General features: G+C 41.9%; 1 protein-coding gene across 2 annotated transcripts; it reads left to right on the top strand.

The window, feature by feature from the left end:
- Nucleotides 1-623: 623 nt before the first annotated feature.
- On the top strand, nt 624-16,641 carry tm7sf3 (transmembrane 7 superfamily member 3). 2 transcript variants are annotated; one of them, XM_038738376.1, is made up of 12 exons: nt 624-888; nt 5,334-5,488; nt 9,841-9,991; nt 10,296-10,416; nt 11,544-11,715; nt 11,862-12,039; nt 12,571-12,657; nt 12,908-12,988; nt 13,172-13,324; nt 13,517-13,617; nt 14,936-15,098; nt 15,187-16,641. In XM_038738376.1, the coding sequence occupies exons 1-12, from the start codon at nt 813-815 to the stop codon at nt 15,438-15,440; spliced, it is 1,692 nt and encodes a 563-aa protein (XP_038594304.1). In that variant the 5' UTR covers nt 624-812; the 3' UTR covers nt 15,441-16,641. The 2 variants fall into 2 exon arrangements, with proteins under 2 accessions (XP_038594304.1, XP_038594303.1); XM_038738375.1 differs by having other exon boundaries at nt 13,172-13,354.
- Nucleotides 16,642-18,230: the final 1,589 nt, after the last annotated feature.

Below are 18,230 nucleotides of genomic sequence, written 5' to 3'. Positions count from 1 at the left end.
CGTATCATAATTATAATTATATAGTATTGGGTAGTTTAATCTACAGCAATGAATCATATTTTATAAGATCATCATATTTTTGTAGCATCACTATCCTGTGAGAAGCATTTATCTCAGAAAAGCAGTCCTGCTTCCAGCTGATCAAAGGTCGGTTTTAATAGTCTATTTAGATGAAGAAGTAGGATCATTTTCTCAACCCTTCGTTCTTCAGTTATCAAAAAAAAATCACCACATTTGGAGATACATGATTTTCACTGGACAGGAAAGGTATGAAAAATTGTAATCTAAAAATAACAAGTAATTAAAGCTGTCAGACAAATGCAGTGGAGTACAATATTTGCCTCTGAGATGTAGTGGAGTAGAAATATATAGTAGAACAAAATAGAAATTTGTACTTAAGTACAGTTACAGTAGATGAGTAAATGGTACTTCCACCACTGGTTATGGTCCAAAAGAAGATGTTAGTAAAGAGCACCCACTCTGCCACTATTACCAAGATCCACAAACAATTTAAAGCATTTGTCTGTGTTGGAGTTTGCCAAAGATGGCATGCCATTACAAAAGACGGGGGGGGGGGGGGGGGGGGGGAGCTATCGCGGGACCGATGGCGCGATTCTCGGAGCGGAAACATCTTTCAGTCGTCGGAGCGGCAGAGGCTGAAGGCTGTCCTCAATCTGAGTTTGTTCAAACATGTCACTTTTGCGTTTGCAGGGACCTTCACCACCCAAACACAGAAGACTGCGAGGTTATCAATGATTTTGCTGACCGGCAGATAGAAGCGGTTGGTTGTTAGATAAGCGAAGCAGAGGAAAATGTGTCGTCGGAGTTGCTGCCCGCTGCTGCTGCTGCTGCTGCTGCTGGTTCCCCTCGTTCAAGCTCAAGTGGAAAGTGAGTTACTTGCAATTTGATATGCATTTACTTTTCAACCTTAGCAACATTATCTAGCTTTCTTTAAAACGGATAAGAAGCGGGTTTCATATAAGCTATCTTAAGAAGGTTAAAGGTCGCGTGTGGTTCCTTGATACTAACTTACTGTTTGGAAATCACTGAAGTGTCACTCTGCCAAACCAGTAAGTGACGAACCATTGTCTGACGCTAGCTAGCAGTGAAGCGGTTTATTTTCGGAATTGAATCGATTAGTTTGTATGTGAGGCTTGTGAAGAGGGTTTATCTTTTACACATGTATGAACAGGGTGTATAATAACATTAGTGTAAGGAGATATTGTGTCACAGAGCAATGCGAACCACCAAATATTTATAATGTTCCTGCAATGATGTTCAGAGAATATCATAGTTTTAATTTCATGTTTAGCCAATTTACTACTAACGTCTGTTAAAAGTTCAGCCAACACTGCAAATGAGTTGAGAGCTTTGTATCCAAACAAATGGTGGGGAAGTGAAAAAAGATTGGGGTAGTGAAATCAAGTTCAGTGAGAGTATTCACCCCGAGAGCTAAATAAACACTTTGCCTTAGCTGAATAACATTTATAGCAAGTTGAGATGAAATAATAAGCAGACATGTGTAAATCAAAGATTTCTGCACCTAATTTTCGTTTTTTCTGGCCAGAAAAGCTTCTGACATAGCATTTAGCCCCTTACTAACTTTAAATAAGGCAGACAAAAATATTGACCAGTGAAAAGAATAAATAAATGTGCGAGGTAATTGGATCTGAATTGTTATTTCAGTGTCCACATCATGCCATAGGTGGACACAGAGTGGTGGATATCTCAAGTTTAATAAAAAGTCAGTCGTGTGTGTGTGTGTGTGTGTGTGTATGTGTATGTGTGTGTGTATATATATATATATATTAAACTTGGTATCTAAATTCTGGCTTGCCTCATGTATGCCCTCTCTGGGTCACATTTTTCACGCATTCTCATGTCACAAGGCAGCAGGTCCTTCCTGACTTGGAGTCTGACCTGCAAACAGTCGTTATGGATAAGGCAGTGTGTGCAACCTGCAAAACGTCTATGGAGCTTTAGTCTTACTACTTGACATTCTTCCTGTCTGTATGGGGGACAAACGTCATGTCTCGCACATCAACAGCAAACAGAAATGCAACAGGACTGTACATATGATCCAAGCTGTATAGTTGGATGGTTACAGGCAGTCGCAAGTGCAAAGATCGGTTCTTCTAGCTATTTTGAAGAGGTCATAAGTCATGCTGAACCAAGTGCTGTGCACATTACTAATAAAGACCACCAACATTAGAAGCAGCTCTAAGCAAACTCTTTCTCAAACTTTGAGGACCACCGAAATCAATCAGAGGGATCTGTAAAAGAGAAAAACAGTGAGACAGTCTCACAGTGATACGAGTTAAGAAATAGCATGCAGATAGGGCTGAGGACTATCAGTGAGGAAAATATCTTCCAGATTTCCATTAACGTTAAAGTCATTTTGAGACATTTGCTTAGATGAACCGTGATGTTTACTATTGACAGATGTTTTAGAACGACGCTTTCAGTTTCACAACTACTGCAACATCGCTTGCACCAGATTTTATTTACTTATGGGTCAAGCTCAGTCTGCTTGTCAGGTCTAACTAGGCCGTTGCTGTTGCGGCATAAACATTTAAAGTGTTCATGGTATTATAAGTGTCCACACATTCCACTCAGATAGTAAATGTTTTACTTCCATCCAGAGTTGATTCATTATTACAGTTTAATTAAAATAGAGAAGATGTAAGTGAATGATCAGAGGAAGATATGCTTTATTGGCCAGTCCAAAGGTTTTTACATTTACTCATTTGGCAGACGCTTTTATCCAAAGCGACTTACATTTGAGGAACAACATACAAGCATCAACAGAGCATCAACTACAGATCTACAACTGACAATACATACTAGTAAGAGCAGCAATAAATAATAGTAAGAGCTCGCAGTACATATCACATCAATGGGGTAGATACCTAGGAAAGGAAGTAAGAGTTAACAAAAAGTGCAATCAAAACAAAAAGTGCAATCAATACAAGATCTTTGTAGGGGATAGAAGAAGAAGAGCACAGGAAGTGCATGTTAGAGGTGTTATAAGAGGAAGTGTTCTCGGAAGAGATGAGTTTTCAAGAGCTTCTTGGAGTTAGAGAGGGACGCCCCTGCTCTGATGGCATGTGGTAGCTCGTTCCACCATCGTGGTGTCACAGATGAGAATAGCCGGGACTGGGATTGCTTTGTGTGAAGGGATGGCAGAGCCAGGCGGCGTTCGTTGGAGGAGCGTAGGATCTGAGAAGGAACGTAAGTTTGTATTGTGGAGTTTAGGTAGATGGGTGCAGACCCAGTAGTCACTCTGTATGCAAGCATTAGTGACTTGAATTTGATTCTGGAGGCCACGGGGAGCCAGTGGAGGTCACTGAGTAATGGAGTTACATAAGTCCTTTTGGGCTGATCAAAAACCAGACGCGCTGCTGTGTTCTGAACCATTTGTAAGGGTTTCACCGCACAAGCTGGGAGACCTGCTAGGAGGGCATTGCAATAGTTGAGGCGAGAGATAACCATGGCCTGTACCAGAAGCTGGGTGGCGTACTGAGTGAGGTAGGGCCTGATTTTCCTTATGTTGTATAGAGAAAAGCGGCATGACCGAGAGACAGTAGCAGCATGGTCTGAAAAGGACAGCTGGTCATCAATCATGACACCCAAGTTTCTCACCACCTTGGTTGGATGATGGTTGCGGAGTCAGTTTGTAGTTTGATGTTATGGTGGATAGATTGCTTGGCTGGAATGACCAAGAGTTCAGTCTTAGAGAGGTTTAGTTGAAGGTGGCAAGCCTTCATCCATGCAGATATGTCTGATAGACAGTCCGTGATCCGCGCCGAGACAGTGGGATCGCCTGGCGGGAAGGATAGGTAGAGTTGCGTGTCGTCTGCGTAGCAGTGGTGAGAGAAGCCATGCAAGCGAATGATCGGCCCCAGTGAGGTGGTGTAAATTGAGAAGAGAAGGGGCCCAAGCACTGAGTCTTGGGGTACCCCTTTGGAGAGGCAGTGGGAGGAGGATAATTGTCCTTGCCACAAAACATTGTAGGAACAACCCGAGAGGTAGGATTCGAACCACAGGAGTGCTTTACTCGAGATGCCCATTGCTGAGAGAGCGGATAGCAGGATCCTGTGGTTGACTGTGTCAAAGGCAGCTGATAGGTCAAGCAGGATAAGAACTGAGGATTGGGCTGCAGCTTTAGCTGACCTTAGGGCTTCTGTTACTGACAGAGCAAGGGTGTAACCCGAGCCTTTTTGAAAGTGGTCGGGAAGGTTCCTGAAGCCAGAGAAGTATTTATCACATGAGTGATTGTCGGGACCACAGTAGGAGATATGGCTTGGAGGAGATTCGTAGGAATCGGGTCCAGTGGGCATGTAGTTGGACGGCTACAGGTCAAGAGTTCTGATACTTCGCTCTTTGTGAGAGGAATAAACGAGGAGAGTGAACAACCACTGACCTGGAAGGGCAGGGGAAAAGATGTAGTAGGACTGCTACAATGGTTGAGTTTGAGTGTTTCAAAGAATTGGCTAGTTATAGCCTCCACTTTGCCTGCGAAGAAGGCAGCAAAGTTATCAGCAGACAGGTTTGTGGGTGGTGGAGGTGGAGGAGGCTTTAGTAGCGCTTTAAAAGTGGAAAATTATTTCCTTGAGTCAGTGGCACTGCTTATTCTGTCATTATAGAACGCAGTTTTGGCAGGACTGATGCTTGTTGAGAAGGAGGATAGGAGCAATTGATAGCCCTTAAGGTCGGCGGGGTCTTTGGTTTTCGCCATTTTCTTTCAGCCGCTCTGAGATCAGTACGGAGCCCACAGATGGTATCAGTTAGCTTCGGGTGGGGCTGGTTTGGGCGAGCAGGCTTGGTGGATAGAGGACACAGGCTATCCAGGCACGAGCTTAGTGTAGAGCACAGAGATTGTGTGGCATCATTGACTTCAAGTGAGGTAAATGTGTTGAGGGTAGGTAGAGCGGAAGCTTGTTAGATTAAACCTGAAGACAATGTTTGAGAGTACATAGGACTAACAAATAACTTCCAGTTACTGAATGTTACAATTGTATTATAATTTTTATATATATATTATTTATTTTATTTATTTTACGCAATTATTTTATGTTACTCACTTAGTGTCCCATCATTGTCTCAATGCTGTCACATTGGGGAATATATGCTCGGCAACAGTATTGCTTGTCGGCTCAAACAGTATGAACTTACTTGCGATATATGTGATCAAAGAATAACAAGCATTATGCAGAGCATATAGTATCCTATGCTGCCTGAGCCTATACAGTGAAGGGTTCACGGTAACACTGTAGAAGAGCTCACTGCAACCAATCCACTACAATATACTGACTTTTCCCTCTCTGTCACAGACCGGGTGATTTTCCTGCCAGGAACTTTCCAGAACGTGAGCGTCTCCCAGAATGAGACGGTGCAGGCCGTGGTGTCGAGGATTCCCCCAGAGGTCGCTTTCGTCACTCTGCAGTTGCATACGCAGCACCGCAACGCCACGCTCTCCTACACCAGGGTGAGAAAGTGCTGACCTGTCTCACAGTCCTTAAACCTCTATTTTCATAGCGTTAAACTGCCAACAGTGGGCTGGATGTGGTGATCCTGATCGTGGTTGCTTTATGAATATTCCGTTTCCTCTTTTCAGCTTTGACTACTGCAGTAGCAACTGTGACAAAGGTATCTGGACAAGACACAGACTGACAGTCCTTAGAATATTATACTGAAATCATATGAGGAGCTGTGACTCCCTGTAGTCTTTTTATCAGCATGTGGTTGCTAGACGACCAAAAAAGACTACAGGAAGTGAAGAAATAGTTCAGCATGTAACCCTCCATATAACCAAAATGTGTTATTCTCACACTCTGTTTTTTGTGTTAGTTAGTGAGCTGTAGAGGTGCCAGTAGGCAAATATTGTTACCTTTAAGCAGAGCCAGGCTAACTGTTTCCAGTCTTTATACTATGCTCAACCAGGTTCTTGCGCCAAATACATATTTAACGGAAAAGTGTCAACATTGTCAAATAGCATATTTTCTAAAACGTCAAACTATTCCTTTAAGCTCACTTGAAAGTCTAAACCCACAGGAATATTAAAGGAGTATTATTCAGGGATAAATTGATAAATTAAGTTTCTCAGCTTTAATTTTATAGAGCACATACTGTGTGCAAGGGGGAGAAGTGTGCTTCAGTAGAATCAAACGTCCAGCCAGTGAAGTCGTGAAGGCCAGGGCTCGCCCTGTAGCAGCAGAGAGGCTGGTCAGGTGGAGCGCCAAAGTTGACAGATGAAGAATTAGGGGCAAAAACCCCATCATAATCCCGGTTTATAGCTTCAAATATGTTCGACCAGAGTTTTATCAACTTGGGACACGTTTCCTTATTTTAAGATGAAGGGCCTCTTGTTTCTCCCCAGATTTCTGTTAGTTGCTAGGTCAGTGGTTCTCAAACTGTGGTGCGGGCCCCCTTGGAAGGGCATAGAACCAGGTGAAAAATATGGAGTGGGACTTAAAAAAAACAAAAAAAAAACTTGTTTGATACTATTGTGTTGACCTGAATCATTTTTTAAAATTTCAATTGAATTCATCCTTTTTTTATTTGTTGCTCCACCGTTTCAGTTAATAATTGATAGGAATTCAATCCATGTAGTGGGAGGGGCTTGAACTTTTTTTTTAAATGGGGGTCATGATGGAATTTGATCCACTGCTGTAGGTAAATATTTGTTTGTCTGGAGGCTGATGGATTATAGCAGTGAACAGAAAGTTTCCAGGGAAGGTTCTGTGAAAACGTGATGGGATTTGTGGGATCAGCAGCTGAGAAGGCTGGAGCAGGGACAACAAGAGTTTGAGATGTATAATGTTCTGTTAAATCAGCAAATCCAATCAGTGAAATTGTAAAAATGCAAACCAGTTATAAAGTTATGCTTCATACTGTATAAACATTCAGTTAGTTCTCCCTCTGATTAATGAATGAGGCTTTGTGAGCGATGTCGTCTGACCCACTGGGAGAAGCGGCAGTCAGCTGATTCTCAGTCGCCTGGTCATAAGCGGCAGACCAGGTGGCCCCTAGGGAAAACCTTCTGGCGTCAGTCCCAGAAGTCTAAGGGGACAGCTCGGTTTGGGTCCATGCACAGGCAGGCAGATAGCCTAATTTAGTTTAGCTTTATTTTTGCCGGTGATGGAAACAGCAGAAAGCTAGAGAAAGGAAAACAAATCCATGTGAGTTTCTCAGTGGCAAAAAATGTCTCCTTGAAAAAGAAGAGGCCGGTTTCACACAAATGAACATTCACAGCTTGGCATGCAGCAGATCACCAGCACCAAAGCTAAAGGTCAGAGCTACAAAGGAAGTTCACAGAGAAAAAGTTTCTGTTATAGTGTTATCTGTCTTTAACAAATTTCCTTTGATGTTTTATCACTCTCACTAACTTTGTGTGGTAAACCACATGATCCTTTTTTATAATTGTTTTTATTTATTTTATTGCAGCCCATGCTGGCTGGTGATTTCTTCTCCCAGTTAACCACCACACTCACCAGTTTCTCTACACAAGAGGATTTTTTTTATTAAAAAACATCAAACAGATAAACCTTCAGAAACTGAGCATAGAGTATGCAGGGTTCACCCACTGCTGTGTGTGTTTCCTCTTGGTGGTAGTGGTCATATTAAGCTGTTAAGTGTTGTTTTAGATACATTCCTGCGAACACCACATCGAGCGGAGTATCTGTACTCACTCCAGCACTGTCTGAACAAGACAGTTGTGTCATATAATGGCATTATTGTATTGGCAGTAGGACTGAGAGTCAGACTTTGTGGGTAGTACAGGGCTTCCACGCTGCCAGGCTCGTCGCACAACAGTAATTCATTCTTCTCTCACTGAAAACATCGCAAAGCAATTAGCATGTACCCTGAAAATGTTCCCTTGCCCTCTGTCACACAATCACAATTCTGACTTTGACACAATTCCATGTAACAGTTGTTCCATGGGACTCACCGTTTAGCAACAATGTCCTTTCCTGGGTTTGTATCAGGCCACGAAATACCCCTCTGTCTCTCGAACCCTTTCCCAAATCTTATCTGTCTTTGAGATGGCATGATGGGGCAAATACAGAGTCTGTGAAAGCATGCAAAGCAGGAAAACCACAACTTTTGTACACAAGTTTTGATATGTCACACTTGTGTGATATTTCCATCGAAAGCAAAATACAGTACAAACGTGGTGTTACCTGTAAAGATGCACTATTGTACCAGGTTAGAAAACACTTGCTTTCACACTTTCTATAATGTCAACAAGTGAAAACCTGGTCTTCATTAGTATTTCCAATGTTTGTTCCAGAGCGTGGTCTTTAAGCTTAAAAGCATGACTTATTGATTTTACATTCAGATTTTGTAACGCTTTCCCCTTAAAACCCTGGCCTCGCCCTCAGCCAGCCCCTGCTTGTGTTTGGATTCGCTCTGCTTCTGCCTCAGACTGGGTGCTTGAACTGTTGCTTGAACTGATTTCCTGTGCTACAGCTTCAGCCCTTCTCGTGCTCCGGCTGCTTCTCTGCGCTTGTTAAACATCAGCTCTCAGTTTTTACGCAATAACCCTGTCAAAATCTGTTTGAATGCGAGGGCAGGGTTTTGAGGGAAAGCGTTACGCAGTCTGAACATGAAATCAATAAGTCATGCTGTCAAACTGAAAGACCACGCTCTTGAATAAAGATAGGAGGTAGTTTACCAGTTGTCACACACTTCAGTGATATTAATTACGTTTAATTTTGACTGAAACAGTTGGCCACTGTAGTTTTTAGCAAACATTACTCAAACAGGAGTAAATGCATCTGTTAGGGTCTATTTTCAGCTGTGGATTTATATGCATTTGGCTACTTGCAATAAACTGCACTACCCATGTTTATTTTTAAAGGCAGTGATTTTAAAGATATCTGTTGACAAAAATAAAACGTATTAAATGTCACCTGACGTATACCTTTTAAAGTATATGTGAACTCTTATTTGAAATTCTACCGAACACACAGGCACGAGCATTTTGTTGACCTTTTGGTCACCACAGTCATAAGCTCATCCATTTAAAGATTTCACTGCTTTAAGAGTGCAGTGAATCCTAATCCACAGCAGGTGACGTGTGCTGCAGGTTATGACACAGTAATCTACGAAACAAAGAACCAAGTGTGTGTAGATGTTTTTTAAAGGAGAACATATTTTTATATATTATTGCTGGCACGTGATCGTCTCATCCACAGTGTGTACAGTGTAGCCAGACCGTATTTTCATATGTTGCTCGTCTTCAGCCCATTTGTCAGTTATGTTCCACTGTGGAGTTTAGTCAGTCACCTACTGGTTTGAGGGACACATTTGGAGATAGTTCTGTTCTTCAATCTCTATAAGAACATGAGTCTGCGTCTAGATTCCTCAAAGCTCAACATGAACAAAACCAATAGTGAAGTGACACCGTTTCAAGTCGTCAGATTGTTATTAAAATCAGGGGCTAACCTAGCCTTCTCTTGTCAGAATGGATATGGGTTTAAGTCCTGATTATACAGGATTGCCAAGGGTTAGGGTAGTTGGGTTTTAGCCATGCTAGCTGCATGTAGGCTATAGGTCCATCTACCATTTTTGTTCAGATATTTATGGTCCTCAGAGGAAAAGGCCTACTGACTTTTCCACTAGCGCCACCATGAGGTTGACATTTATGGTTTTGAGTGAAATTCGTTGATCCCTTTAATTTAATAATTTGTCTACATTCATGCTCACAGTGCTGCTAACATGGCCGTAGACTCTCCGTCTTGTTTTCTTGCCGTTTTTAAAAGTGATATTGGTTTTATTTGCTTTTGCATATTGTTTGTGCATCTGCTGACAGCATGATATTTCTGCTTGGCTCAGATCCCAGACCCTGGTCTCTCTCTGACAGCAGTGGACTCGGGGCTCCTGTCTGCTCTCGAACCGGGCCAAACATCCCTTTCCTTGTTCCTGTCTTCTCCTGATATTGACACTGTGGCGGGCACTGGGGTCATCCTCCCATTCTCCAGCACTGGTACGTCCTCTCTTCTCTGATTTATTTCATTCAGCCGGAGCCGTTGTTTATGAAAACATTTTGTTGCAGCAAAACCAAAGCACGGCAACTTTCACCACAAGCTATAAAAACTCGTCCATTGTGGTTTTGAGTTGAGGAAGCTCATGCAGACCACGTGCTTGCATTGATTGTGCATGGTTACTCATATGCCTTCCTACATCATCCTGACATGGCAAGGTGCCACTAAGCTTTAAGGGTTTTTTTTGTCTTCTGTTGGCCTAACATGCCTGACACAGCATCTAATAATAATTTGGTTCTCTTTTAGATCCAGTCCCTGGAGCTTGTAACATGGAGTTTAACCTGGACATTGACCCAAACGTCTATATCCACTACAACCTCTATGAGACCACGATCCGTTTTGCACCAGCAAACTTAGGATATGACAGGTACCACACGGACGGACGGGCATTGTCTGCTCAACTTCTTGTTCAGCTGTAGGCGGCGGCGGCAGCAGCAGGTTATCTGTCAGGACTTGTTGTCAAACCGCCTCACTGTTTATTTTCCTTTGAAATGATCGTGTGCTCTCTCGCTCTCACTAACACACACACACACACACACACACACACACACACACACACACACATACAGAGCCGCCCCTCCTCCTCCACTGTGGCTGCTACTGATACAGCACTCGCTTCATTTTGACAAGAATGTCTGTTATATTGGTTGGGGCAGAGAAACAGAGGGTCGTTGTCATTACTCACCAGTATGTAGCAGCACAGACTTTAGTGTTTTTAAAACCCTAGTTAGGTTTAGTTTATCTGAATGGTTCGTGCTTTTGAGGAAGAAACTGTTTCAGCATGTGTGCTCGTAGTTTTCAGTTCTCTATCACAGTTGCTGTTGTGGTTTCGCCACAAGGAATATCTTAAGGGATTGTGTCATGGTAGCCCACTGCCAATGAAAACCAGTTGTTCTTCACTAGATTAAAATAGCAGTCAGATAACGTAAGACTTTTTTGTGACACCAATGACAGCAACCGTCGGGAGTAACTTTGTTAAATGCAGAGGAACGATGCCAAGAACAGCTTCATAGATATAAACTTCCTAAAGGGAAACTAAAATGTTTTACCAAAGATTTAATACTTATTTTTATTTTTATTTTATTTGCTTTCTTTGTGCAATATGTTGCGTATTATGATAAAAGTGTAACTTCTACCCCTTCAGTACATGCATGTGTGGGTACTGAATACGCCTCTGTTATAAACGACTGCTATCAAAGCTAAATCTCTGGTGGTCAGCGTTCACACAGTGCAACAGTTAACCACAGACTTGCAAAGAATGACATTACATAAGTACCAACAACCAAAAGTTTCAGTTTTTGTGTCCTCACACCAACCCACTCTCTTTCTCTCTCTGCCTGTTCAGCGTGTCGGTTAAATGACATTGAAACATTTCCGTGTATCATAGAGACATTTATTTATCAGTACTGTTGCTATCTCACTGAGTTTTCCTCTTTGCTCTGTTGAAGTGCACGTGAGCAAGTCTGCCCTGACTGTCCTTGTTCTCTGTGTCAGGGGAGAAACTCCTCCAGCCTGCGACACATCGACAGAAACCAACACTCGTTGGCGGCTGCAGTACGACATCTACCAGTACTTCCTGCCTGAGAATGACCTATCAGAGCGCAGCCTGTTCAGTGGCATTCAGGCCGTGGCCGACACCAAGGGCATGATGGAGAACGGCAAACAAGTGGGGCGCTGAGTACATGATCATTTACCTGTGAAAATGTTTTTTAAGTACTAATGTTACCACGTTCAGCTTCTAAATATGAAATTTCATAAGAACTACAAACGTGTACTGTGACACACTGATTCTCTGCTTCTGTCTCCCCGCAGGTCATGACGCTGTTATCTTCAGATAAGAGCGAGGCGATGTTTAACTCCATCCCCGGTCAGGGCGTCATCTACTCAGTCATCGTCAGAGACCCGCTATTGAACACCTCGGCCTCCTACGTACCCGTCCACACATACGCCTGCAGCTTTGCTTCCACTTTGGACGGCTGTGAAACCCTCGGTGTGTGGTTCAGAACGTGTTGCTTTCAAGACCTGTCACTGGTTTATTATTCCATCACTTGTAATCTTGCATTTGTTGGATGTATTCATTATTTTGCTTTCATCCTTCATGAAAATATACAGTTTGGGAAATAAGCTGTCCAGAGAACGGTTAGCCTAGCTTAGCATAAAGACTGGGAACAGGGGGAAACGGCTCACTATTCTGATTAGCTGCAACACTGCTTTGTAAAAAACAAGATTTTAAAATTAAACAGTTGCAAACTGCATCTAACACGTTTTTTTGTAGTGTTCATGAGTCTTGTGACCCTCAATCTTAACAAAAGAGAGAAAAATATCTAAAGTCAGTCTTCCTGAAGAAAAAAGATATTTACACTTACATATTGGGTAGAAACAACAAACTGGCTTCTTGGTATATTTAACGTGTAGTACTCTAGTTAAGAAAAGCAACAAACCTTGAGTTAAGGTGGGTTGGCAGTTTAACATAGTAAAATTCTTTCTTTCTTTTTTTTTGTCTTCCTCATGTAATTTTCAGGAAGGATATCTACAAAGGTTTTCTTCACCATCGCTGGCCTGGCAGGCCTGTTTGTCTGCTTCTTTGGGCATCGATTCTTCAAATGTGGTGAGTAGTTTGTAGAATTCAGATCAGACACTCAGCTCTTTGGTTGCAGCGGCGGCGGCCTGCCCCTCATGTGGTCTCCCTCGCATGTGATGCAGAAATGCGTTGAAAAACTAAACCCGTGACTGTGGCATGCCACTGCTGCCAGGAGCTGTGATGAATCTGAAAGTGACAGCGTGAGAGAATGTCCTACAGTGTGTTTTCCCATTAAAGAAAACTCTTTATTCTCTGTTTCTGTCCCTCTGCCATGCAGAGTTGTTTTGCATGGGATTTAGCTTCGCAGCGTTTTTCTTCTTTGTGCTGATCACAAGGACCACAGATCTGGACTATGACAGTGAGTGTTTTTTTTTTTTTCTTTCCCCCACTTTGATCATTTGCAGGCTTCAGAAGATTATTACTGTTTAACACTGTTAAAGCTGCAATGTGTAGAGTTAGAAAATGTCTGAATTTGGTGTCCCCTACATTTTCCCCACACTGTAAAAGCCCTTCTGATTGTTCTGTGTTTGTCTCACCACAGTCTGTTTGGCCGTGTCGGTGGTGACCGGCGTTGTGGGCGGGGTCCTCCTGGTGATGAGCTGGTGGCGTTTCGGTTCTGTCATGGCCTGCATCGTCGTGGTTGGTCTGATGCTTGGATTCCTCGTCGCCTCCACTGTTCTCTTCACTCCTCTCGGTAGGACAAAAACCGCTATCCAGTCCCCTGGTCAGTCATTTTTATTTTTATAATTTCAGTGGCTCTTACATACTTAAGAGAGTCATGGTTAAGGAGCTTCCTAACTTGTCCTAAAATGCCTAAATGTTGGTATATATAATACATATTCAGAATGTTCCATATGTGTTTCTGTGTGTTGTGGTCTTCCTTCAGGTGACCTCAGTGTATTCAGGCGTTCAGATGTGGTTTTCTGGGTGACCTTCTGCTGCATCATGCTCATCGTTCCGCTCTTCTTTGTGCGTTGGCCCAGAGAGGTAACAGATTTAACTGTCACCGCAGTATGTGTAGCATTAAAGCTCTTTACTTTGGCGTCATCTAGTGTTAGCATCAGGAATGACACCGTAATGGGCAGCGCACTGAGGCATTTGAGAAATGGTTTAGTCACACAGTGACTCAGGTTCATGAAAATAAAACTTGAAACACAGAAGAAATAACAAGACGTGAGTGCCCAAAACATAATCACAAGACAGGTCAGATACAAGCTACATGTCTCTAATGACATCTATAATGACTTTTTAATTTAAAAGAAATAGCCGACAGTTTGGGAAATAAGCATTTTCTTCTTCTTGAGAGTTACGTGAGAAGATTGATACCATTCACATGTCATAAGGCTGCGTCCAGATAACGGTTAGCCTAGCTTAGCATAAAGACTGGGAACATGAGGAAACGGCTCACTATTCTCACACAGCGACTCCCACGTAGAGACGCTACAAAAGCAGTCAAATTTTATTTGTATCACCTTTTAACTTAAGAAAAAGAAAGATATGAACACAAAGTGTAAGTGTTGGGCACTTCCTTTCCTTATAACATTACAGCATTTACTGCCATATTTCTACCATTAAAAACCGCCATGTTCCTGCCACCGCTCGACTGCGGTAATGTTTACGTTTACCTTGTGGGGAATCCCTCACCTAACACAGCCCAGGCTTGTCTCCTCCTCGATTAGTGCATCCGAAAGCACAACAACCATCCAGCATTGTGGCAACGCAAAAGTAACAAACTCAAAATGACAGTGCTGCCTGGTTGGCAGGCAGTGGGGAAAAAAAATTGCCCTCCAAGGGAGCCTTTTCTTTGGAATGTGACGCCACGTGAAAACTATGAATTTCTTGTCTGTTTCTATTTCACTGGTTGCCTGGCAACCTCACAGTGAGGACAAGACACCAGGAAGTCACAGCACCAGCCCAAGAAATGGTTACAGCTTGTAACTCCCTGTAAAAAAGCACAAATTGTTGTGTTTATATTTCTAAATGAATTGTTTCCCAGCTTTAGTCCTTAAACAAGATACAATTAACTTAATTTGTATTTGTATGCTCCCTTACTTGTCCTCAGTGGCCATTTGAATATGTTCATTGTGAAAAATTGCAGACATGGACAAAAAAAATCAGGCTATTATCTTATTTTGAAATATTTGCCCATAAATTGCCAGTAATTCTGTATTTTGTTGTTTCACCAGTGATCCTTTACAGCAAACTCAATACCTAATCTAAATTTAAAAAGTAAGAATAAAGAACGATGTCTTTCTCAGTGTCTCAAAGTGGTGTATTTTTTTTGTGTGTGCTTCTTTGGTATCAGGGAAACATCATCACGTGCGGCGTTGTCGGTGCGTACGCTGTAGTTCTGGCTGTCAACGCCTACATTTACACCAGCCTCTCCTACATCACGCTGAACATCCTCAAACGCTTCCTCAACAACAACTTCAGTGCAGTGTTCACTGACGTGCCCTTCCAAACCATCGGTGAGTTCACATCTGAAATCATATACCAAGCTCACACACTTTGGTCTCATCTTAACGCAATCTCGCCTCTTCCTCTCCTCTCATTTAGACTACATCATGATCACGGTGTGGGTGGTGCTCGGCGCCGGCGGCATCGTCCTGCAGCTGTACCGTGAGCGCTCCCGGCCGTTCTTCCCGCCCAGCCCGTATCTCATGTGGCTGCAGGAACGCGAGCGCCGCAAGACCAACGTCCTCGACCCGAGCCACCACTTCCCCCCGCTGCCCGACCGCCTCCTGGCCTGGGTGCAGCAGCTCACCAGGCGGACAGAACCAGCCGGAGAACACACGCCTCTGCTCCTGTAAACTTCAGACACCCTGACCACCTCCGTCTGAAAGCAGATTATCTGAACCAGGGAGGGAAAATGCATTTTTCACCTGTGGAGACTCAGACTGCCAAGTTTCAAGGAAGCCGGGGCGATATTAGTGATCAGGAGAAGTAGTGTTCCTCATAACTGGTGCTGGAACTTCAGTCCAGATGACCGGATTGGAAGACGGTCTCAGTAGAAATGCAGGTTAAGTGATACCAAGAGGGATTCTATCACTGACACTCTTCAGGTGGATTTTCAGTTTAAAAATCTCAACAAAACGAGAAAGAAAAAAAGTTTTTTGTACAAAGACTCACAGCACTTTTGTTCAACACTGAAAAGACATTTTAACAGTCTGAAACTGGTCAAGAAAAACTAAAGAACTGCCTTTGAATGTCTTTTATAATAACTAAAATGTAGCTGATATTTTATGGTGTCTGTTGCTTCTTCTCTTTTTACATTTTGCACTAAAGTCACAATCTAAATGTCTGGTATCTACTTCTTCACTCAGAATGCTGTGTTTTTGTAGTTTGATTTTAAATTTACACACTCAGGCCAGACATTTACTAAAAATACCTTGTACCTTTTTTAAAGTTGATTTCAAACTTGAAATAGATCGAAAATGTAAACGATAAAGTTTGTGTGGTGATGTCATGGTTCAGTCTGAACTCTAAATGTGCCACTTCTCCCTGGATGTTTTAGGTTCAGTCATTATGGTCAGTAAACTGGCATACACGTCACGTGACACTGAACAAAAACTGACAGTAAGTAAAGATACACAATATTGCAGTTTTTATGTTTTTAGCCTTTACAGAAAATAAGAAAAAAACATGCAGCTCTCCCTCTCTGCATTCACTGTCACAACAGACGTTTTAACCCCTAGCTTACTTGTGTGTGTTGTTAATTGGACTAAACTCGTCAGTCCCAGTCTTTTTGTAATTTGCACACTGAATTTTATTATATTAGATTTTTCGGGCTGTAACAGTGCTGATTAATGAGCTGTCAATCTGTGAATATGTTTAAATGTGCCATGACTTTTCTCAGGGTTTCACGCTCTACTATCCGTCCGTATTTTATTTAGTCACTGAGCTGAACCTTCTGGCCTTGTGACTTTTTAAATAAAATGCAAAACCATATGCATGAAAGAGGTCAATTGTAATTTAACATTTTTTGATATTAAATTAATGCCTATAAAAGCTTTCTGTATCTTGGTTATGCTATAATGTAGATGGTATATACTGTATATACATGTTTAATTTTGCTGCACTAAAAGGTACTTCAAGATGCCTCACAGCAAAACAATGTTATAAAAAATTCCAAGTTATTATAATAAGCAGTTACAATAAACTAATAAAAAAATTTGGCCAGTAATAAAGATGAGGCCATGTTACAAAGCACAATGAATGTACAGTATAGTCAGTGTTCTGAATCCGTTTTCTTACAAGCTGTATAAACTAATTTTTGGCCACTTGAGTACAGGGAGCTGTAAAACAAAAATACCACATCTAATACCAATATCATTTTTTTAAAGTTGATCTTGGAAATTTGTTCATCCGGCAGATAGAAAGCAACACTAGCATTCATTTTGAGTCGCGTGTCTATCTACGTGGCAAATCCAATATTGAAAACCATGAGCTTAAAGCTAAAACGCTCTGCTAGCTGTAGGAGAGCAGCAGAGCTGGGTGATGCTGTAATTCTCTGTGTCTCTACAAGTGACACCTTTTGTAGTCATTTGTGCCATGCTAATGCAAAATATTGATTGTAGCAGCTTTAAAGTTAGTCTTGTGCTTCCCCCCCTACTCAGGTTTTAACTGTATTGACCTCAGGTCAGTGGTACATTTACTCAACTACGTGTACAATACTGTATTTCACCACATCTCAGAGCTACACTACATTTGTCTGGCTGATTTAGTTAGATACTATTCAGATTACAAATGTTCATATCTTTCCTGTCCAGTGAAAACCATGGATCTCAAAATTGGTGTTTTTGAATTTTTCTGATAACATGAAGGATGAAGTGGTGAGCCTTTATGTGTTGAGAAAATTCTCCTACTTCTTAGGTTAAATGAACTATTTTATTTTTACTTAAATAAGGTTTGGAATGCAGGAGTTTTACCTGTAGTGTAAGTACTATTTTCAGTGTGGTATTACTACTTCTACTTAAGTAAAGGATCCCAATACTCCCACCACCGCTTCTGCTGCATAGAAATCACTACTTTTTGCCTTGGAGGTTGGTGTCCAGAGGCCCGTGTGACTAATGCAGTTGACTCTCATCACAGCTGATAACAGCTGATTCCACTTAAGCTAACAGTTGCCCCTCTGGACCGCTCTGCTGCGCAGGCCTGAAGCACAGAGAAACTACACAATCACTACATACTGTCAATCAGAGGAGATTCAATTTGGGTGTAGAATGAAACCTTGGTCTTGTTCTATCTGTGTGATTTAGGGTTGTGTGTCTGTTGCTGTTTATCATGCAGATGTATAAAAAGAGAAGTTGACATGTGGTTTACATTCAAAAGTTTAAGAGTAAAATGTTTTCCTCACTTTCTCTTTATAATCCAATTTACATCACAACATTAAACCACCAGAACTAACTCAACATTAGTGTTTATTTTAGACCACTAGATGGCAGAAGAGTCCAACAGCTGGCTATTTTTTATAATGTGTGTACTTTTTCAGGTTTAAAGTCAAACTGTAGTTTATGTTCGTTGAAGACCTTGCACACCTTCACAGGTGATTTCACTTATTCTGGCTGATCTCTGCTTAGGATAAAGATGGTTGGCTATAT

Source organism: Micropterus salmoides, unplaced genomic scaffold (genome assembly GCF_014851395.1).
Source record: "Micropterus salmoides isolate LMB-PRFRI ecotype aquatic unplaced genomic scaffold, ASM1485139v1 Ms_hic_scaffold_23, whole genome shotgun sequence".
In the NCBI taxonomy this organism is placed as follows: Eukaryota; Metazoa; Chordata; class Actinopteri; order Centrarchiformes; family Centrarchidae; genus Micropterus; species Micropterus salmoides.
This window is presented reverse-complemented; position numbering and strand designations above follow the sequence as displayed.